The sequence below is a fragment of the Pongo pygmaeus genome, chromosome 6 (assembly GCF_028885625.2).
Source record: "Pongo pygmaeus isolate AG05252 chromosome 6, NHGRI_mPonPyg2-v2.0_pri, whole genome shotgun sequence".
Classification (NCBI taxonomy): domain Eukaryota; kingdom Metazoa; phylum Chordata; class Mammalia; order Primates; family Hominidae; genus Pongo; species Pongo pygmaeus.
Window position 1 is genome coordinate 79,473,485 of NC_072379.2, and position 22,906 is coordinate 79,496,390.

The 22,906-nt window shown below is 37.5% G+C and overlaps 1 protein-coding gene across 1 annotated transcript in view; it reads left to right on the forward strand.

Moving 5' to 3' along the window:
* The window catches only part of COL28A1 (collagen type XXVIII alpha 1 chain), a 164,083-nt gene that overhangs the window by 21,613 nt on the left and 119,564 nt on the right, over positions 1 to 22,906 (forward strand). Inside the window, exons 9-11 of the mRNA XM_054496646.2 lie at positions 3,105 to 3,149; positions 7,079 to 7,123; positions 8,176 to 8,229. Coding sequence (XP_054352621.1) covers positions 3,105 to 3,149; positions 7,079 to 7,123; positions 8,176 to 8,229 — 144 coding nt within the window. The remainder of the gene's footprint in view (positions 1 to 3,104; positions 3,150 to 7,078; positions 7,124 to 8,175; positions 8,230 to 22,906) is intronic.

The window sequence follows — 22,906 nt, forward strand, 5'->3', positions numbered from 1 at the left end:
AAAAAATTTTCAGTTGTAAAATTATCAACTGTGTATATAGTTGAGGAAAATTATGGGGGGCCCCCTCCTCCATTTTGATTTATATAGTGAGGTAGTTATCAACACAAGGAAGCTTTATACATATATTTTTTGAAAAGATTCATTTCACTTTCTGTAGAATTATTGATTCACTGGAAGAGTTCTCACTGGGAAAATACAAGCTGTCAGAGCAAAGTGACCCTGAACCATTGACATTCAAACCAGAATTTCACCAGGAGCAGCAGCATCAGAAAATAGAGGCTAGAACAGAGCTGATCTGTTCATGGCTTTCTGAAGTACTCGCTTTCTGAAACTATGTAGTTGTGGCCATTCCACAGGGATTAATGAGCCCACCAAAAAGGAAAATGCCTTTGCAGAGGCAAATAACATGAATACAATATTTTCATTGATGGCAATCTGTGCCCCCCAAAAAACAAATGCTGTTCCTCAGGCCCTTATAGCTAACAAATCTGTCTGGACAAATGGAATGTGAATTGTAGCCAAAAGCATTTTGAGTGTATTTATGGTACTTTCTGTTTTATATTTTGGTGGTTGACTCATTTTATTCCCATCCAAAATTATTAAATTAATTGCTTTCTAATTGATTCTTCAAAAGTAATTTTCCATTTGCATTCAGAAATAAATGTTCAACTTGTTCTAAGTGAAAGCTCAGTTTTTCCTGGGTCAGTTTGACTCACAAAAGGATGTGAAGAGAGAACAGATTGCTTTTGATCAGAGGCATAGCCGGCTCTAAGAGATACACCTCTCTCTTTCCTGCTCCTGATGCCTGCAAGAGCCCAGGCAGTACCCTAGGCAGAAATGTCAGGTTAATGGAAAGTGACTTGCAGCCTATGACAGTGTGTCTTGTTCAGCTACAGGTAACTGATAAGAACATGGACTTGAGAGCCTAACAGACTCAAGTTTGTGGTCATGGACAAAGTATGTAATGTCTCTGAGCCTCATTTTGCTTATCTGTGAGTGGAGATATGTATATATACCTCACAAGGCTGTTATGGGGATTAGCAATAATGTAAAGGCTACGGCACACACTTTGCATCCATAATTGGAAGTTACAGTTGTGATTTCCCTCCGTAGAGCACTGCTATTGAAACTGTGGTCTGCAAGCTGGCTGCCAGTCTGTGAATGGTTTGTTGCCATTCTGCAACAAGATAAAGCTTCCACCAGCGTATAAATCCACTATATTACAACGTATACTGTTTAAAGTTCAGCTGACATTTATTTTTCATAGCAAGACTTCCTTGATGAAAGAAGCAGTGCGTTGATTTACATTTGAATGTAATTTCCTTGCCATTGTGTAGTGGCACTTCCAGTAACATGTCCTAGAGCAGTACAGAGGCAGAATAAAGCAGCAGCAGCAGAAGCTAGTGTTGAGAGCACTGGACTAGGAGTCATTGGGTAGCCTGTACATTTAAGTAAATCATTTGACATCTCCAGTTGTGTTTCCTTATCTTGAAAAGGAGAATTGAATTGAGGATCAAAATAACGATATATATAAAAGCATTTTGAAAACTCTGAAGTGATTTATAAATGAGATAATATTACTATGATTATGAAACTTTAGTCATTTTTCTGACTGTCACCTTTTAGTTCTAAGTATCAGAAGTTTCAAAAGTCTGATATAATGGATTAGTATTCAGAGGTCCCAATTCTCATTCTACTTGAGGAAACTAACCTTTTAAAAATATTTATTTTTAGTTAAAAAATTTAATTGACAAATCTAAAAAGTTCATATTTATTGTATTGTGTAAACTATAATTTGATAAATGTACACATTATAAAATGGCTAAATTGAGCTAATTAACATATATATCACCTCACATAATGCTCAGTTTTTGTGGTGAGAACACTTAAAATCTACCCTTTTAGTGATTTTCAATACGAGACATTGTTATTAATGATAGTCATCATGTTGAACAATAGATCTCTTGAACTTATTACTCCTATTTAACTAGTTTTGTATCCTTTGGCCAACATTTCCCAAGTTTCCACCAATTACCCCTGGTAACCACCCTTCTACTCTGTGCTTCTGTGAGTTCAAATTTTTTAGATCTCACATATAAGTGAGATCATGCCATATTTGTCTTTCTGTTCCTGGCTTATTTCACTAAACATAATGTCTTCCAGGTTCAGGTTCATCTATGTTGTTACAAATGACAGGATTTCTTTCTTAAAGGCTGAATAATATTCCATTGTATACTACATTCTCTTTACTTAACCTTCTTAATTACAAAATTTTAATCTATAAAATTGGATTAATATTTATCTCAGACAGTTAATGTCAGATTAACTAAGATAAAATATTTATGATAAACTATCACTGATAAACTCTAAAGCATAACTCAAATGTTTTTTCAGCAATATTCTAGGGAAGACAGGGAAGTAGAGCATAATAATGAAAAATATGTAGCATGCTTGCTGCCAAGCCCAGCTCTCCTACAGCAGTCCTCGCTAACTCATCATGGCACCTGTTCCCACTAACTCACGATGCAATCTCACTTCAGAACCTTTCTCTCACAGTTCTCCAGGTGAACACTACTAGGTGATCAAGGTTGGTACTCAGGCTGAAGCATGGTGTTCTTGAAAAAATAGGAATTCCAAGTTAAAGTATCTGGGTTCAGACTCTGATTCTTTTACTTACTAGCTATTTGATAGAGGGAAGTTATCTTGTTGAGTTTAAATGTTCCCAATTATAAAATAAGAAAGATAAAGCTGATCTCCTTGGGCCGTTATGTGGATTCAATTAAACCATATATGCATAAGGGCATCTAATATGTGGTTAGATACTAGGTTCCTTTTCTTCTAGTTTCATCCATTTCTTAAAAATGTCAAACCTTATTACATTGTTCCTGATTTGTTTCTGTCAAGTTAAGGATGACTCGTGGGTAAAAATAATCAGATTTCAATGCCCATACAACCCACAGTATTGAGGCTAAGATTGTGTAGAAACCAAAAGAGTGCTTATGTTACAAGAGTCTGCTGGGAATTTAAAAAACAAACAAACAAACATTCTTAATAGTGAATGACTACAAGTGTTCTCTTATTTATTTCACTTATTTATTTTTTAGGGTGAACGTGGGGAATGTGGTAAACCAGGAATAAAAGGTGACAAAGTAAGGAACATGTTTTTAAAATGCTTACAGCTGTGATCCCTTTTGGGTTGCATTTCCTTAAGGGGAAATTCCTGGGCTGAATTATGGTGCTCTCACTACTAGAGTTGGAATCAATGGCTCAATTTTTCACATCTGTAAAACATGTGGTAGAAAACAAAGTGATGCCTAACTCAATAATAGAACCCCCAAATGCCTTTTTTATGGACCATTAAGACTTCATTTTCTGACACCCTAACCTTGGAGGCCACGCCTACTGAATGTTTTGGTAAAAAGAATTATTTAACCTGCAAAGTTAATTAAAGCTGCAGATGGGTCAGAGTAGAACTGCTTTCCAGATGCAAACACTGAAAACAGGCACTTTCCAAAATAGTGTGAAGAACTCTGAAATAAGTCAGTGAAATAGTTATAAACAGTGTGGTGCAACTAGACATAGAGATTTGGAATTTTGAAAATGTAGTCACAAACAATTGGATAGATATTCACCTTTATTTTAAAAAATAAATATAGGCTGAATGCAGTGGCTAACGCCTGTAATCCCAGCACTTTGGGAGGCCAAGGTGGGTGGATCACCTGAGGTCAGGAGTTTGAGACCAGCCTGACCAATACGGTGAAACCCCATCGCTACTAAAAACACAAAAATTAGCCAGGCATGGTGGCGTGCACCTGTAATCCCAGCTACTCAGGAGGCTGAGACAGGAAAATTGCTTGAACCCAGGAGGCGGATGTTGCAGTGAGCCGAGATCGTGCCACTGCACTCCAGCCTGGGTGACAGAGTGACTCCGTCTCAAAAATCAATAAATCAATGAATCAATAAATCAATAATGAAAGCACTTAAATTTGGAAATAATATTAAGTATGTTAAAGAGTTCCTCAAAAGGCCAAATATATACAGAGAGTATATCTGAAACATGATGTTAAAGTGTCCAAAAAAGTACAGAGTAAAAATAAATAGTTTTCATTATATTAAGAACTATTAACATCATGCCACCAAAATACCAAACTTTTTCAGTTTTTATGTTATAATTCTGGAAGGGAGTCAAGGAGAGAAAATGAGGCAGAAGGTTAGGAGAAGAGGGTGAGATAATGACTTTGGCCCATGGAACTAAGCACTTTAAATAGATTGAGACTTTCTGAATGCTTTTAAACTACTGTAGAGTTAAAGGTCAGGTGGATCTGCAAAAGGTAGGCTTAGTAATTATCTCTGGTCAAAATGGGAAATGTGAAAATGAATAGATTCTTCCTGGAGTATAACTGAACATGGAAGATGGACCTAGATATTGGAAATACGGAAAAAGGGACACACATAGAATAGAATAGAAATGAAAGTCAAAGAATACCTGGGAAAACTAGATGAAATTAAAATGGCTGACAAAGGATATCATATTTCATTGACTAAGATGTCAGGGATTATTAAATGTCCCATTATTTTCCATACCAAAAAGGAATAACAAAAAAAAGCCCACTGCCAATTATAAATGTAAGGTGCAATTGATTGTAAAATATAACCCAATGTCAGAGATATGAAAATGTGAAAAAATGTATTTTAGAACTGATGAGATATAGAGTCCTTGACACAAAGAGTTTACACAAGTTTATTCAGAAAAACATATGAACAACATGAAGAGATACAGAAGTGGAAATTAAAATGGCTAATAAATAAGAAAAATATCCGAATACAGTAGCAATCAGATAAGTGAAATTAATACATTAAAATTAGGCCGAAGTGGGAGGATCACTTGAGTCCAGGAGTTTGAGACCAGCCTGGGCAACATAGTGAGGCCCCATCTCTACAAAAAATTTAAAAATTAGTTGGACATGTGCCTGTAATTCCAGATACTTGGGAAGCTGAGGTGGGAAGATTGCTTGAATCCAGGGGGTTGAGGCTGCAGTGAGCTGTCATTGTGCCACTGTACTCCAGTCTGGGTAACAGAGTGAAACCCTGTCTCAAAAAAAACAAAATAGGCTGGGCATGGTGGTTTATGCCTGTAATCCCAACACTTTGGGAGGCCAAGGTGGGCAGATCATCAGAGATCAGGAGTTTGAGACAAGCCTAGCTAACAAGGTGAAACCCCATCTCTACTAAAAATACAAAAATTAGCCGGGCATGGTGGTGCACACCTGTAATTTCAGCTACTCGGGAGGCTGGAGCAGGAGAATCGCTTGAACCCGGGAGGCAGAGGTTGCTGTGAGCCGAGATTGTGCCATTGCACTCCAGCCTGGGGGACAGAGTAAGACTCCATCTCAAAAACAAAACAAAACCAACAATAAAACAATAAAGTATTATATCACCAGTGTGGGCAACTAGGGAGGCTGAGGTGAGAAGATTGCTTGAGCCTGGGAGATAGAGGCTGCAGTGAGCTACTCCAGCCTGGGCAACAGAGCAAGACCCTGTCTCAAACAACAACAACAACAACAACAACACCAACAACCAAAACCAAACATACAAAAGTATTATATCACCTATCAAATTAGCAAACAGTGAAGTAATGTATAATACTAATTGTTGATGGAGAGATCATAAGATGAAGATACACTCTCTCATACTCAGGTAGTGGAAATGATTAACAAACTTTATGGAGGAAGTTTCTCTCTATTTCTATATATGGCATGAGAGACAAAGGACAGCCAGTGAGCCTTAAATGTGCTTATGGTCTCTGCTTCCGTCATCCTCTTCTAGGAGACTATTCTTAGGAGTGAATCAGAAGCTGGGCAGAGATTTATACATAAAGATGTTCATTATAATATTACTTAGGTCAAAGCTAGGGAAATGAGTAAATAAATTATGGTAGTTCCCTATTCTTGAATATTATCTGTTTACTATGAGTTTTTAATGACATGGAAAAAGGAAATTTTTTTTTTTTTTTGAGGCAGAGTCTCGCTCTGTCGCCCAAGCTGGAGTGCAGTGGCGCGATCTCAGCTCACTGCAAGCTCCGCCTCCTGGGTTCACGCTATTCTCCTGCCTCAGCCTCCCGAGTAGCTGGGACTACAGGCGCCCGCCCCACGCCCAGCTAATTTTTTGTATTTTTAGTAGAGACAGGGTTTCACTGTGTTAGCCAGGATGGTCTCCGTCTCCTGACCTCGTGATCCGCCCGTCTCAGCCTCCCAAAGTGCTGGGATTACAGGCGTGAGCCACCACGCCCGGCCGGAAAAATATTTTTGATACAGTGTAAGGCCAAATAGGTAGGACACAAAATCAGACATACACTTTGATCACATTATTTGAAGAGGAATCTATTGGGAATAAAACTGGACGAAAATATGCCTAAAATGTTAACAGCATTTGCTTCTCTGTGATTTTTCAAATTGTTTATTTATATGTTTCTATAATTGTCAAAGTGTGTCAATTGTTAACAGGTTATACTTTGATAAGCAAAAAAAAAAAAAAAGTGGAAATCTCGGGAAATAAAAACTAGACTATGTTCTCCCTCACAAAATAAATTTTAAGGGGTTTCTTGGTTATGGGACAGAATGAAATATTTTCTATTAGAAGAGTATTGAATATAAACAGTGTTTTGCCAAGTTCAATGTTTTGAAGATGAGCAAAAGAGTGATCTAGATAGCATGGAAATGCACTACATTGTTAATTTAACTGACATTACCCTGTTGGAAGGAAATAATATTCCAATAAGTTTATAGCCCTCTAAGGAATCTTATAATTTCTTTACTCTAACCAAAATGACCAAAATGTCAATATGTAGGCAAGGGACTAACATCTAAAATTGTATTTTCGTGGAGATTGTTTACTGAAGGACAGTTTGACACTCCTACTTGTCTTGTTAATTAGGATTATTTCAGTTTATTGCCTTTGATGTTAAGATAACCAGGGAAGATGGCAATTACCGAGAACACATTTCCTTCCCTCCTACCTAAAATCACTGCACGTTGAAGATGTATATTTAGAGAGACTTATTTTCAATTTTATTCCACAGGGATCCCCAGGGCCATATGGACCAAAGGGACCCAGAGGAATTCAGGTAAGGGGGTTAAAACCAAATCTAAGTTTGGATTAGAATCACCTGGGGAGCTTTTAAATCATCCCCTTGCCCACTTGCACCCTCTGCCAATTAAATCAGAATGTCTGGGGATTGAAGCCAGGCATTAATATTGTTTAAGATACCCAGAAGATGCCAATGTGCAATAAATTTTGGAAACAACTTCCCTAATGTTTTCATTAACTTAACTAAGACTCCCTAAAGATAGGTACCAACAGGCAAGTATTAGTGAGTAGCTTAGGGGATGAAGTTAAAAAATTAAGAGTCTGGAAAGATGGAAAGTCAAAGTGGTTAAAAGCCGGATGTAACTATTTTTGCACTTCTACTATAATGTAGTTGAAAAAGTTATGCATTTTATCTAAATCACAGTATATTTTTATTGTTCTATAACTACAGATAATGTTCTATAATATGGACTGATTCTCTAAGGCATTTAAGTTAGACATCCATAGATTTCAGAAAATAATTTGAATCTTTTCCTAGCCTAGGAACTTATCTCTTCTAAAGTTATAATGGTGCTCTGTGTGAGCAGTTAATTTCAGTATTTCAAAAAGCCTACAGAAAATTATAATTTTACCCAGAATTTCCTAGACACCATCTAGTTAACCACTAACTTCTTTGCTTTAGCCTGGAAATGTCAGAGCCAGGCAGTAATTCTGGTTATCACAGGTTCATTGGAAGCTCTAACGTCAGTTACATATGCCTTAGATATTTTAAAAAAGAAGATACTTAACTGGCAAAATATTTTTTAAAAGGAGTCAAGAACGTTGGAATAACATTGGAAACACAGGTTTAGTAAACAAACATCTCGTTAATTAAATGTTTGCTCTTAGCATAAGTGATATTTTAGAAACTACTTATTTGACACAAGAAATTTTATCTCATCCCACTTCTCGATTGAATGTGATTTCAATTTAGCTCTGAGTTACACAGTCTAACTTCAAATGCCAGGATCTCTAGGGACCCTAAAGAATGATTCATTCCTGCTGGCCTTTTGTACACAGAACTAATTCTTGGTTTTCATCCTGGAGCAGGGAATTAGTGGACCTCCAGGAGACCCAGGCCCAAAGGGGTTTCAAGGCAATAAGGTAATCTTACTCTTTGATTAAAGACAAGGCAGAGTGTGTTTCCCCTAGTGCACTATGGTAATGTATGTTTTATTAGGTAAAAGTCAATGGATTCTTTGAGGAAGTACCTTTGGAAATGCATAATAACCTGCAGATGTATACAGAGAATCAAGTCCGAGTGTATTCAGGAAGTTAGCAGCATACCTTTATCATTTATTATTATATTATTCAAAGAGGGGCATTGTTAACTATAAGCCATTATCTAGAATCTTTGCTGTGTTTCCTTCTTACTCCTGACTTTTATTGATTTTATGGCTCATTAGAAACCAAAAAGCAATAACAAGTGACACAATTCAAACCACTCTATTTCTCAAATGTAATGCCACCTCAATATACACTTTATAGGGGAAGGAAATTTACAATTGTTATACCAACAGAAATCAAGCTTTTTTTAATTACAGGGAAATCTCAACCATCAGCACCATGCTTGTAGTATCAGTCCACAGAAAACCAGCCAAGACAGATAGGGAGGGGTTGAATACAAGCCACGCAGAACAAAACGATGCAGATGGGAGGGATCTTTAAAGGCCTGGTTATAAGGCTCTCTTGTCCAATGAGAGTGACCATTAATTTGCTAAAACAAGCTGTTTAGTTCCTTTTTAACTCTTCTCAATGTTTAGTAAATTTCATGGATATAGTAAATATCCAGTAAATGGTGTCGACTTAGTGATTTGAGTGGTATGGAATTTATGGCAGTAATAAAAGCAGAAGATGCCATCCTCAACTGACCATAAAGAAAGCCAGCTTTTTAAGGGTGATATTAAACTGAAGTTGTAGGGAGCAGTTGGGCTACTTGAGAGAGAGGAAAGAGAGTAGAGTGACAGTATAATATTTTTAATGAGATAATGACAGTGTGTGATTTACCAGGCCACTTTTAATTGGCAAATTAAAATAGAATGGGCTTCTCAGCAGGCATGTGCTTAGGCTTCATCTGGGGAAACTGTCTTTTTCACTTCTTGCGTATGATTAATTCTCTCTGGGGAAAGAAATGGCCTTGTTGAATACTGATGAGCAGAAGTTTAAAATTGCATTGGCTACAGGTACAATCTTACAGTAAGAAAAAAATATATATTTTGACAGACCACACAATTTTTAGAATTCTTTGATTACCTAAGATAATAATTTTCATGTTTGTGAGAAAGAGGCTTACAGTCAGGGATCAGAGCTGGGGTTTGCAGTAGTGATGGAATTATAGAATATTTGCGCCACTAGGGATGTTAGAGATCATACTGGCTTAGCATTTTCATTTTGGAAATGAGAAATAAAGCCTGGAGATCAAATGGCTTGCCTGAGGCAGAGTCCCAGTGAGGTCTCATCATCTGTGGAGGGCACTGAGGTGGTGCTGGCCTGGAAATAGTGCCTGCAGCTTTGGGTGATGCAGGTCGTTGCTGGCAGTTGTGGTGGTATGGTAGGGAATGGTCCATAAAAAGGTGTTCCTCCTCCTCCTTTTCTTCTTCTTCTTCTCTCTCTCTTTTTTAGAGATAGGATGTTGCTCTGTTCCCCCGGCTGGAGTACAGTGGCATGATCATAACCAACTGTAACTTGAATTCCTGGGCTCAAGCGATTCTCCTGCCTCAGCCTCCAAAATAGCTAGGACTAGAGGCACATACCACTGTGCCTGGCTAAATTATAAATTTTTTTTTTGTAGAGATGGGCTCTCGCTTTTTTGCCCAGTTGAGTCTGGAATGCCTGGCCTCAAGGGATCCTCCTGCCTTGGCCTCCCAAAGAGTTGAGACTACAAGTGTGAGCCACCATACCTGGCTCAATTCTTTGTGTCTAATAGTGTTATCACTTAGGGTTAAAAACATATTTCAATAAAATTTAGCCTTTAATTTCAACAGTGCATTAATTTTTAATAATGCATCAAGTATGTTTTGGGGGGTTGGTTATAATTTTTCTGACATAATAGCACTTTGTCGTTGACTTTTACAGCATAATCATAAAAGGAGTCATTTTTCCAAAAGCATTTGAGCACTTCTTCAATTTCCCAAGGGCCTCTCTTTTGTAAAATATACATGACATAAAATTGCCACTTAAGTTTTAATCACAAAGTTCACTGCCAAGTGAACAAAGTTCATTGCCAATCGAAAAGCTGTCAATTTCTAGATAATGTTGGGGATCGTTGGGAGTCTGTGAAGTGGGCGTGAGTTCCTCCTTTTCTTTCTAGTCATAGTTCTGGTTTAAGGTCTTGATTCTTACTTTGACACTATTATTAACTTCTATATAATTTCTACTGCTCTTTGGGTCTGTTAGCTGGAGATTCATGTCATATTGATCATTAGCTATTTTTTTCATTTTATACACTTATTAGTGTACTGTCATAAAAGTCAGTTTTCAGGGAATGATTTCATCTTGCCTCCCAGAATGTACTATACTTTGAAGACGTAATAAGCTATTTTTGTTCCTCAATCTGGAAATAATATTTTATAGTGACATTTATTTTTATCCATTATCATTTTATTAGACAATTTTAAAAGAAGCTGCTTTTGCAATTTGTGCAAAGAAACCCTCTAAAATTCAGTAATTCTGTATTCTCTAATGGGCACAAGAAAGATTATTTATTTTGAAACTTCTATAGTAGCTAACATTTATTTATTATATATTTATTATGTATAGGTAAAGTTTTAAATGCTCATTTAATACTAATACCACCTTTTGAGACATGATCTATCTTATTTCCATTGTACAGATTAGTCTACTAAGGCACAAAGAGTTTAAGCAATGGGTCCAAGTCTACAGAGCTAGTAAGGGACAGACTGAGTATTGAAACCCAGAAGTCTGCTCTTAGCTACCATATTATATTTATCCCTTTAGGAAAAATTGCTGAATTTCCTGAATATTTGGCCTAAAATAAATGCATTTCTTTTTGACAGTATGGAAGTTCTATCTGTCTTCCCTTCTGGTGAACTCTGGCTAGGGACAACGGTTTGTTGAAAGGTGCATTTCTCCTGGGTTTTAATGTTCATCTGAAAGTGCAGGAAAAAGGAAGGGAATATCTTGGGAGAAAGGAAACAGTAATGCTAATTGTGCATTTTCAAATATTATATTTCACATAAGACCTTAAAATAGAAACCTTTAGACTTGTAACATTTGCAAAGATTCCAAGAGAGGTTCTAGATAGGGCCTGCCTATGTCTACGAATTTACAAATGGTCTTTCTGTTGAATTACACTCGCTTTATGTTGCTTAGGGATTGGCTTTTCTTCATTAAAGGGTTTTCAGAAAAGTTGGCCGAAGAACAAAAGGAAAAAAATGCATGTGTTAAATCAGGAAAAAATGTGCTCGTGGCCCATTTTCACAAATTATTTCTGTCAATAATACTTGCCACATGTAAAGTAGCTCCTAGTCTGCCTTGAATGACTTTGTTGCCTTAGCAACAAAACATAGATGTTTCTCAGAAAGAAGCCTTAGCTCAGAGTCCACCTCATCCTCTACCACACACGAAGGTCATCTCGTGGCATTCATAAGAACATCTCAGCCAGGAACAGTGGCTCACGCCTGTAATCCCAGCACTTTGGGAGGCTGAGGTAGGTGGATCACAAGGTCAGGAGTTCAAGACTCAAGACCAGCCTGGCCAAGATGGTGAAACCCCATCTCTACTAAAAGCACAAAAATTCGCCGGGCATGGTGGCGGGTGCCTGTGATCCCAGCTACTCTGGAGGCTGAGGCAGAGAGTTGCTTGAACCTGGGAGGCAGAGGTTGCTGTGAGCCGAGATTGCACCACTGCACTCCAGCCTGAGCGACAGAGCAAGACTCTGTCTCAAAAGAAAAAAAAGGGAACATCTCAATAGTCTCTGAAATCAGTTAGAATTGTAATCACACAAGTGCCCAAAAAGCCTTATCCCTGAGACCAAACTGAAATTGTGACTCAGGAGACAGCGCTGTGCTCTGAGGAAAGACTGAACCCCTAAAAACCCAATGCCGCTGCCTTCCATGGGGCTGTCATCGTGGCTCAGGTTGCAATCACATGTGACCCTTGAAAAAGGCCTTTAATTACTAGCAAGAATGGCTCATGATTGGTAGGCCTTTCAAGTCACAGAGGACAAGTTACCAAAACTAATTTTGAACAAATCAACACAGTGGAACACTGGGTTTGCCCAGCCTATATTAGGTAATTTTTGCCATTTTCTTGATGTCTTTCTGAGGTTATTTCTGAAGGGCATTTCCTTCTCAAATCTCATGCAAATCCACTCTTTCCAAGACTCTCTTTGTGCCTTGGGAGGAGGGACTGCACAGTGGCGTGTGCAGGAAGCAGCTGGTGACATTTCAAAGTATCCCAGCATTAGAGCTTCAAGGCCGAAAGGGCACAAGGAGATATCCCTGATGTTTTTTCCCAAGGGAAAGTACCATATGCTAATCCTCAAACAGTTAAAAAATACTGCAATATTATATATTTATCTTAAAAAATGAATTGCCTCCCTTCTCCTAACTCCTTTCATTGTTCTACTCTAGGATGCTCATAATATTCCTGCAGGACATTTGTCCTAAATGTTTTCTTCTTGCTGTACAGTCAAGTGTAAGAAACTTAGCATTCTTTTACCTATGAGACTTGGTCTTACTTTATGTTCAATTTAAGCTTCTGAGATATTAAGAAAATCCATAGAGAAATAGCACTAGACTGGCCCAGTTTAATAAATGGATATGGTCAGGGTAAATGACACAAACATTCATCCAAAATGGACAAAAGACCTACTATTAGTGAATGAACTACAACCATGTTTGAAGAGGAGTTCATTGCAATGAGGGTGATGAGGGTAATACATGATACATTTAGTTCACCCTGAAGTTTGCACAACACCACAGTTTTTGGATACCCTACTTTTCTGAATCCTACTTTTTCAAGCTTCCATCCCAGTTTTTGAGGTTCCCAAGCAAAGGATATATTTTTCAGGTTAATGATATACTAATGGGGAGATTAAGTAAACAAGAGCTAGATGTACAGACCCTGAACTTAAAACTGTAAGCATGCTAAACATCCCTACACAACATCCTGTTTTCTTCAAAGTGTTCTATGAAAAAGGGTTTTGGTAAGAGGACAGGCTGTCTTCCTTTCAGATATGATATTAGGAATGCATATGTGGATATTTCTGGGAGCTGGAAGTGTGCTAATCAAGTTTCTCTCCTTTGAGCTTCTATGTATTATACTGTTAAACATTCCTAGTCTTTCATATAGGAACCATTGGCAGAAGAACTGGACAGATATGAGCAGGTCTATCACTATTTTTGAAAAGTCTAAATCAGAAGATTTGGGAACAATGGGTCAGGAACACCACTATCTGGGAGATTCAAAAATTCTGCTTTGCACACTAATTCACACACAGTTACATGAAACAACAAGTATTTCTTGAATTAATGAGTGAATAAAAGGTTTTAAATGGCATGAGTGGTCAACAGTGTCATACTGAAGACAGGTTATGTGGGCAGTTGCCTATGTGGTAACTGAATTTGGCAATATTGAAGTCATTGGGAAGATTCAAAAGAATAATTTCAGTAGAAGGGTCAAGGAGATGGCAATGAGTTGTGGAGAAAACCAGAGAGAAGGTTGTAGCAGTCAGGAATATTGACCATTTTTCTAACATAGTTGGGTAATAGAGACAAACAGGACAGTGTTGACATACTCCATCAAAAGCTTCTTGTGCGTTAAACAATCCAATGTGTTACTTCTACTTTATTCTAAAAGTGGCATGAAGACTTGGGGTTTAATTTGTATCTTTTACAGTTTCTTGTATACAACTTAGTCTTACATTTTCTATGTCAGTGTTTTCATTAGAATAGAAATCACTAACGAAGATTTAGTAGTTTTAAAAATACATTATTGTTTTGGTCATTATTTAAGTACTTGGTTTGGCTCAAAATTAGCTTAGTAGCTAGGTCAACCTACTAAACATAACTAATGTTTCCAGTTGTGGGTTGGAAGTAGTTCAACATCACAAATATGAACAACTATAAAGAATTTTAAACTTTCTCCTCAGACAAGCATCTTGTGTAGATATATTTCAGTTCTTATATAAGTCAAAAACCTAACAATTTCCTAACATCATGATGTTGCTTTCAGCCACTTAAAAAGTCATTATTTGTAACAGGATATAATTCCTTATAATTTATCACTTGAAGTGAAGTAAATCAAGTGAAAACATGTAGACACCTACATTTCTTCGTAAAGAATAATTAATCAAACAAAAAACTGTTTTAAGTTCACAATTCTCTTAACAGAATGACTGTATTTTTGGCTTCATTCAAACTATTTTAAGTATAGGGTACTTGAACATGTCAGCTTTTCTAGTTGTCCAAAAACAATAATTTGCTTTCTGGTTCTTCTGGCAGGATAACAACTTTGAACAAGGGTTGTGACTGCTCAGTGTGTAGGAAGAATCCCTTTACAATTTTAATTATAAATAACTGTTAAATGAAGACCCATAGCCAAGCTGCCAAACGATGTGAATGTTTTTCCTTCAGAGATGTCAAAGTCTGAATGCTATTTCTGTTCTGGGCCTAATTAAAGGGAAAGAATCATTAGTAATCCAGCAATTCTTGCTGTAGAAAAGGCTTTGACCTACATGCATATCTGCCCACCAAGACTCTAAATGAGCTTATTAACTCGTTTGACATGAGACAACTGATAGTGACAACTTGAAGTGGCTGCCAGAACATGTGGGATGTCAGCCAATAGCTTCAAGGTAGATTATTTCTATTCCCAAATTGCTGATGCATGTGGTTCTCAGCAGATGGGGTATATATACTCTGTGTGTGCGTGTGCGTGTGTATGTGTAGATTGTCAGGTAAAAGCTCTGATGGACCAAGGAACTGAAAATGCTGCCAACATTTCCCACAAAGTGGCTGAGTTTAACCTGCAAGCATAGTCAAAGGGGGCACTAATGTGGAACAGAATCCGCCACTGCAGTGTCTTCAGAGGGATGTCAGAATGTTTTCTTTGTAATTACATCAATGTCCTTATTTATTTCAAGTAAGTTGCAATAGCAAGTTTGCAACAGAGAAAATTAATTGTATTCCAACGGTGTTTTTATTGTGGTAAAATATATAATAACATAATATTCATGATTTGAACCATCTGCAAGTATGCAATTCAGTGGTATTAAATACATTCACAATGTTGTACAACCATCACCAGTATCTATACCCAAAACTTTTTCATTGTCTCAACATAAACTCTGTACCCATTAACCAATAACTCACCATGTTTCCCTCCTCCCAGCCTCCAAGGGTAAGTTTTTAAGAAACATTATCACGCTGTCATATGCACCCATCTGCTCTCATAAATCAATGGCCTTGTTTTTAGGTTAATGGAGCATGTCCACCCTGAATTTTTACCAGCAACTCATTTTGTGCTGGAGGATTCTAAACAGTGTCTTCTAGAGCTGCGATTCTCAAAAGCTCTCCTAATCGGCTGCTGACTGGTCCTTCCTTTTAGAGAAAATGACTTGCATTTTCTTAGATTTTGTTCTATATAATGAAGTATGAGTTTCCTATTAGTTGAAACACATGAATTGCCATATTTGTAGGCCAAACATGATCAAATATTGTCAATTTCATGTGGTTAAACCTAGTAGCATTCTAGAAGGTGAGTTAAAAGTTACTAAAATGTGGTTCAATATAATTTTTATTATATTCTTCACCAATTCATTGTTATTATGGAGTTTTTTCTGCTTTAGAAAGCACAAGTAGGTAGAGTATATGGACTGGACTTTCTCTCTTACCTAAATAGCTGGTATTCAAAAAAGATTTTAGTTGGAGATTTGACATAATAGTGGTTCCAAACTCAGTACAGTTCACTTACCAGTTTATATGTAGATTTACCTTGTGTGATCACAGTATTGCCAGTTATAATTTACATTACTTTTAACATTAAGTGACAACCAAGTAGACTTTATGACCTGAAATAGCATGTGCATCAGTTTGGATAAATTATATTTCCTCTTGGCTTATATTTTATTTTAGAGATGCTTTGTCTTCATATGATGGATTTTCAGTTATGAGTAGATTGTAATTATATGACTTTTGTATTTTTCATCCTGTAATAAAGATAGGAATTTAGTCTGCAGTCATACAATTTTTGAAATACTTTAAAAGAAGAATTAAAAAGTTTCAAGAGGTAGTTTGGCATAGTGATTAAGAGTACTGGCTTTAACATCAAACCGCTGGGTTTCAAACCCAGTCCTATATTTTATTGGCTGTATGATTTGGGCAAGTTACTTTACCTCCCTATGACTCAATCTTCTCATCCATGCAGTAAGTTAATAACTGTAGCTACTTCTTAGAGCTGTGGTAAGGATTAAATGAGTTAATACATGTCAGTCACATAGAGCAGCACTTGTTGCGTAGTAAGTGCCATATGTGTTGGTAATTTTAATTAAGTAGTTAAGTATTTTGACAACTGTCTTTATACTAATGTAGACCAAGTTTATTCTGATAAATTTTCTAAAAACAAGCCTTTTATAACACAACACTTCCTCTGAAATGAGAAACTTGGTGCTAAAAATGGAGTTTGATTTAACAAGTACTTGATAAATATTGATCCTTCCTTCCTTCCTCCCTCCCTCCCTCCCTCCCTCCCTTCCTTCCTTCTTTCCTTCCTCTCTCTTTCCAAAAGGAGGCTTTCTTGACCTTTCTCCCAAGTCTCTGTACACAGTCATCACTTCACTGAGTTTCAGCTGAGAATGTATCCTGGCCATACTTGAACCATTCTGCACCTACAAAATGTTCATCCATCATTTTCTTCCATTTGGAAAGTATTAGAATATTTGCAATAAAACTTAAAATATTAAAGTTGGTGCCATACATATCTGGGAAATGATTTTTAAAAGTTGCTAAAACATCTTTGTAATGTTAAGAAAATATGATAAAATTGTTCATAATTGTATTATTATTCTGTCCTCAAATAATTCAGTCTTGGATAACCATTTGTTATGTATTATCTTAGAGAAATGAAGGATTTGCTTTTGGTTAGAATCAGTGCCAGGGATAGGGAGTGTTACTTGGTTTTCTCAGCTGAATTTTCCTCTTCATTGTGGTTTCATTACTCTTTCACCTAAAAAAAAAGATTAATTGTGTCTGGGTGAATTGGTAGGAGAAATTGTGTAATAGGTACTTGATATCATTATGTAATTTATATACAGTTGCTCCTAGTTGAAAACTTAAGCGAACCACAGGGAACTCCAGAGGAGCATTTCTAGACCCACAGCTCCCTTAGCCCAGAACAGCTTTCTAGTTTTGTTGACCTCCCACAGCTAGCAGAGCCCCTGCTCCCTAGTCAAGGCTCAGTAAATTTCTGGTGCGTGGATGATTGAGTGAATGATAGTAATGAGCTAAACACTGAGAATGCAAAGCTGAACAAAATCATATGCATCATCCCCACAGTCTAGTGGGGAGGAGATGGAGAACATTAAATGCAAAGTTACAACTGTAATGAATGCTCAGAAAAAAAAGGAAAACAGTGCTATCAATACTAAAATAGTGATTTCATCTTATCAGAAAAACCCTTCTTGAAGCCATGCTACTTAAAATAAGATCTGAAGGGTAAGCATCACTATGAAAGAGAGAGGTAAGAGCATCCCAGAGAGACAGAATAGACTGTGCAAAGATCCTGTGGCAGGAGGAGCAAGGCAAGTACAAGGAATTCAACAAAAGCCAACGTTGCTGGGGTAGGGAATGAAGAGGTGACTGATGACAGATGGATTGGTGAGGCAGGGCCTTGTAAGGAGCTCTATCTTAGGGAAAGGCCTCAGAAGGTTTTACTTAGATTAAAATTAAAATTAAAAAATTGTTCTGCAGCAATGGAGGGAATAAATTGGAGCATGCTAGAGTGGGTGCGAGTAGAGTACTAAGGACTTTATTGTACTCTGAACAAGAGGTATTATCAGTTTGCTGTAGACTGGAGACGCGTGGTAGAGGACTGAAGTGGATGGATTTGAGAGATATTTAGGAGGCATACTGATAGGTGTTGGGATGCATTGCATATGGTGGCAGAGGGAGTGGGAGGTGTCACAAATGACCCCTAGTTTCCCGTTTGACACAGGAGGGATTCTGGTGCCCTTCCCTGAGGTGAGAAGGGCTGGAAGATGACTATATTGGGGAGTGAAATATGACAATTTATCTTTGGAAATGATGAGTCTCTTTTTGAAATTCTCTTTTTCCCCAACTCCCCACGAGACATTTTTGTATTCTTCCACTCCCACCTGACTTAAATGTTGGTACTGTTCATGGCTCTGACCTGAGCCTTCAACCTCGTTAATCACTCTAAACCGCACTGCCCAATAAGGTAGCCACATGTGTCTACTGGGCACTTGAAATGTGGCTAGTCCAAATTGGGACGTGCTGTAAGTATAAGATACACATCAGATTTCAAAGACTTAGCATTAAAAGATAGTAAAAAAATAATTAATACTTTAAAAAGTATTGATTACATGTCAAAATGATAATATTTTGTATTAAGTAAAATTTATTAATTATAATTTACCTGTTTTTTATTTCTTAATGTGGCTAGTAGAGAATTTAAAATTACAAATGTGGCTTGCTGTCTACTTGCATTGGACCATGCTGCTCCAGACAGTGGCCCTAGTGTCACCTTGTTTCCAGCCTGTTGGGCTCACAGGGCTGCTGACTGTCTCTAGAATATTTAACATCATTTTATGCCTCACTCTTTCTTCTTCTGTAACTTTTGTTTCTTTTCTTTTCCATCAGATTAGCTATGATTCCTACTTCTTTGTTCGGATCAAACATCTCCTCTACTATATGAAACTTTCCCAATTCCTTAAGGTAGAATTAAACATTACTGCTTCAGAGTCTTATGTATTCTGTTAATATCTTTATTATGCCAATTCACATGCTTGTATTTTATTTTATATTCATTTGTCTCTCCAGCCAGATTGTAAGCTTCTGCAAAGTGCAGGTGCAATCTGATTTATGTCTGTAATTAGGTAACCTGATATTCAATTATAGACATAAATTGTTATTTACCTATTATTAGTTTGGTGCTCAAAAAAGGTCTGGTGAATAACAATTAAATCTATACATATTAAACAGGTGTTGTGTGACTGGTTATGACTTAGATGTTTTGCAGACAATATCTTGAATCCTCTCAACAATGCTACAAGGCAGATATAATTATCCTCATTTTGCATATGGAGATCTTGCAAAAGCTAAAATTGTTAGTAAATGATAGAACCAAGGTTCTACAAGACCAAATGATTCAAAGCCATGGTTTTTTCCCTGTGACTGCATGCATGAAGGGCTGGGTGTGGTGGCTTGCACCTGTAATCCCAGCATTTTGGGAGGCCAAGACAGAAGAATCATTTGAGGCCAGGAGTTTGAAAAAAAACCCCAAACCCCAAAACCTATTTCCTATGATTGTTAGAAAATTCAATGAGATAATGTATATAACATGTCTGGGCAGTGCTGATAAACAGTAGGTTTTATTAAACATTGGCTTCCTGTCCTCTTGAAGCCCATAGCATGGGTGTTCTTAATTTCTGAAAAGGACCAAGGTAGTTTACCTAAACTTTTTGCTGCCTCCACACATGCTCACACTCACATTCACACACATTCACACTCACATGGAGGTAATGAGAAACATATTCTTTCTGGGGCTACTCATTTTAACCCAGACCTCTTTGTTATACTTGCCTGTTGGTAAATGGCTCTGATGGCAAATGAAAGTAAAGTAGAGAAATAATTAGTAGTACTGTGGGCATGCAATCTTTTGGGCATGCAATCTCTCTCTCTCTTTGTGTATGTGTGTGTGTGTGTGTGTGTGTGTGTGTGTGTGTGTGTGTGTGTGTGTGTGTGTGTGTGTGTTGCTAAGGGCTGGGGTAGGAATATTAACAGGAAAGGAATCATGCCTGCCGTCTTACCAGGGCTGTTCTGACTAGAGTGCTGACTCTTCCCTCCCTGTTTTGTTTTTACCCAGACAGCATATTTTAGAGTCAGGACCACTTTCTTTACTACCTCAGGAATCTCTGTAGGAAAGAAAAAGGGGAAATGGGAAGGGAATAAACATGAGCTATAGGCCAATACTGTTTTGTGGATCCTATCTTGAGATACCAGGCTCCTGAGAAATAAATTTAAGCAAGTGAAATGTGAAGCTACATTGCTAAGGGGCTGTGTTCAGGTAAAGGAGAGCAATCCCTCTGTAATCTTCAGATCCCTGCAACTGCCTTGTAAAGCAATATTAAGATATTGCTCAGCTGCTCTTGGTACTTGACTAAGGCTAAAGGGATTTCATGGGCTCAAGGTAAGAGAGCTGCTTCTACTCTTGATTCTCCTGATCCATACATTTCAAGGTAATGACCAAACCAATTTCTTGTCACCAAACTGGGCTCTTGGTTTGTTTCTGATCAAACATCAGATAAGTACCAAGTAGGGCAGAACTTCCACTACTCAAAAAATCCTCAAATTCTCTACCAAATATATAATTTAGATGCCTTCTGACCCATTACAGAACCAATGCTACATATAGAAGGGATAAAAAATGAGTAGAATAAGTGAATTTAGGACCTTGTATTGTTATTATATATGTTATATAATATATATATATATTTAAATTTTTTTATTTCAATAGTTTTTGGAGTACAAGTGGTTTTTGGTTGTGAGAATGAATTATATTGTGGTGAATTCTGAGATTTTAGTGAACCCATTACCCGAGTAGTGTATGTTGTACCGAATATGTAGTTTTTTATCCCACACCCTATTTTTAAATGGTATGTTTTATCTCTCAAGCTGGTCCCTTAAGTTTAGGGACTATGTCTTCAGATTCTTTGAATTTAACTTCATGGCATTCCACATAGCAAGTACCTGGTGTCATTTGCTGAGTGATGGAGACAGTCACCCATATGCGACCTGTATAACTGACAAGGAGATTCCAACTTGAATGGGGAGCATGAGAAGTTGTAAGAAAAAGGCATTTGGAAGTGAAAATTTGGCATCTCTAGACAGCTATATATTCTCTAGCACTTGATTCAACTGTGAGATTAAGTAAACAGGTCAGGCACAGTGGCTCACGACTGTAATCTCAGCACTTTGGGAGGCCGAGGCAGGTGGATCACTTTAGGCCAGGAGTTCAAGACCAGCCAGACCAACACGGCAAAACTCCATCTCTACTAAAAGTACAAAAATTAGCCAGGAGTGGTGGCGCATGCCTGTAATCCCAGCTACTCAGGAGACTGAGGCAGGAGAATTGCATGGGCCCAGGAGGCAGAGGTTGCAGTGAGCTGAGATCACACCATTGCACTCCAGCCTGGGTGACAGAGGGAAACTAAAAAAAAAAGAAAAGAGAGAGAGAGACAGAGTCAGAGAGAGAGACAGAGACAGAGATTAAGTAAACAAATTCAAATTTAGTAAGAACTTTTATGTCTGATATTATGAAGAGAGATAAATTCCACAGCTAAAAACATGTAAAATGAGAATGTCAGTCCCCTGGCTGTTCAGAAAACTTAATCAATATAGAAAAACAAGTACAACCTTAGGAGTTTAAGGGAAAAAATATTTGCCAGACTGACTTATACTCAACAGGGTGCACAGTAGTTACTTTTGAATTCAATCCACTTAAATATCAAAGGATCATAAATGTTGATGACTCATTTTGAGGCAGGATTCCTTTGTTTTAAATCACCCTGAGCCTGTGCATATCTTCTGGGGAGCTGGTTTGACTCTGACCCTTCTTAGCCCTTCTGTTTCTCGTTCGCAGTTGGTCAAAGTCAACAGACTTTTTTTTTAACAGACGGAGTCTCGCTCTGTTGCCAAAGCTGGAGTGTGGTAGCGTGATCTTGGCTCACTGCAACCTCCACCTCCCAGGTTCAAGCAATTCTCCTGCCTCAGCCTCCCGAGTAGCTGGGACTATAGGCACATGCCACCAGGTCCAGCTAATTTTTTTTTTTTTTTTTTTTTTTTTTAGTATTTTTAGTAGAGACAGTGTTTCACCATGTTGGCCAGGCTGGTCTTGAACTCCTGACCTCAAGTGATTCACCTGCCTTGGCCTCCCAAAGTGCTGGGATTACAGGCATGAGCCACCACATCGGTTACAGGCTTCTTATAGTAAAGCAATGTCTTTACTATATCCACAGAACATTGCTCTGGTTACTAGGTGTCCCTTCCAAAATCACAAGCTTCTGGGGTAAATTGAGACTTTAATATTTCTGAAAACTCCTTTATCTCCCTTCATCTCAGAGAAGGCTTGTTTCACTTTCCTGTTTCATTTTACTGTTGGTTAGTGAAAGCATGAAGAGAGAAATCTTTGGGTTGAATGAAATTTTAAATAGCAAATATTCATTAGCTGAAACATAAGAGTGTTCAGAAATCTTCCTTAGCACAAATTAAAGGTACATGTGTGAATGTAAAAAACTGGAAGGAAATATACCGAAATTTTATAGTATTAATAGTTATAGATAGGTAATTTAAAATTTTCTTTGCATGCATGCTTTTTAATATATGACAATTTTCTACAATGAGACATATTATTTTGATAAACAGAAAAAAATAAGATTATGAAAAGGGTAATTGGAGACAATAGCCACTCCCCTTCCCCTATCATCATGCCACAGGGCTTAAAGCCCGAGAGACCTAAAGAGCTGTAACTGTGTGAGTGGTATTCAGGTGTGAGTTTGGGCTGGCCAGGTAATCTCTCTGGG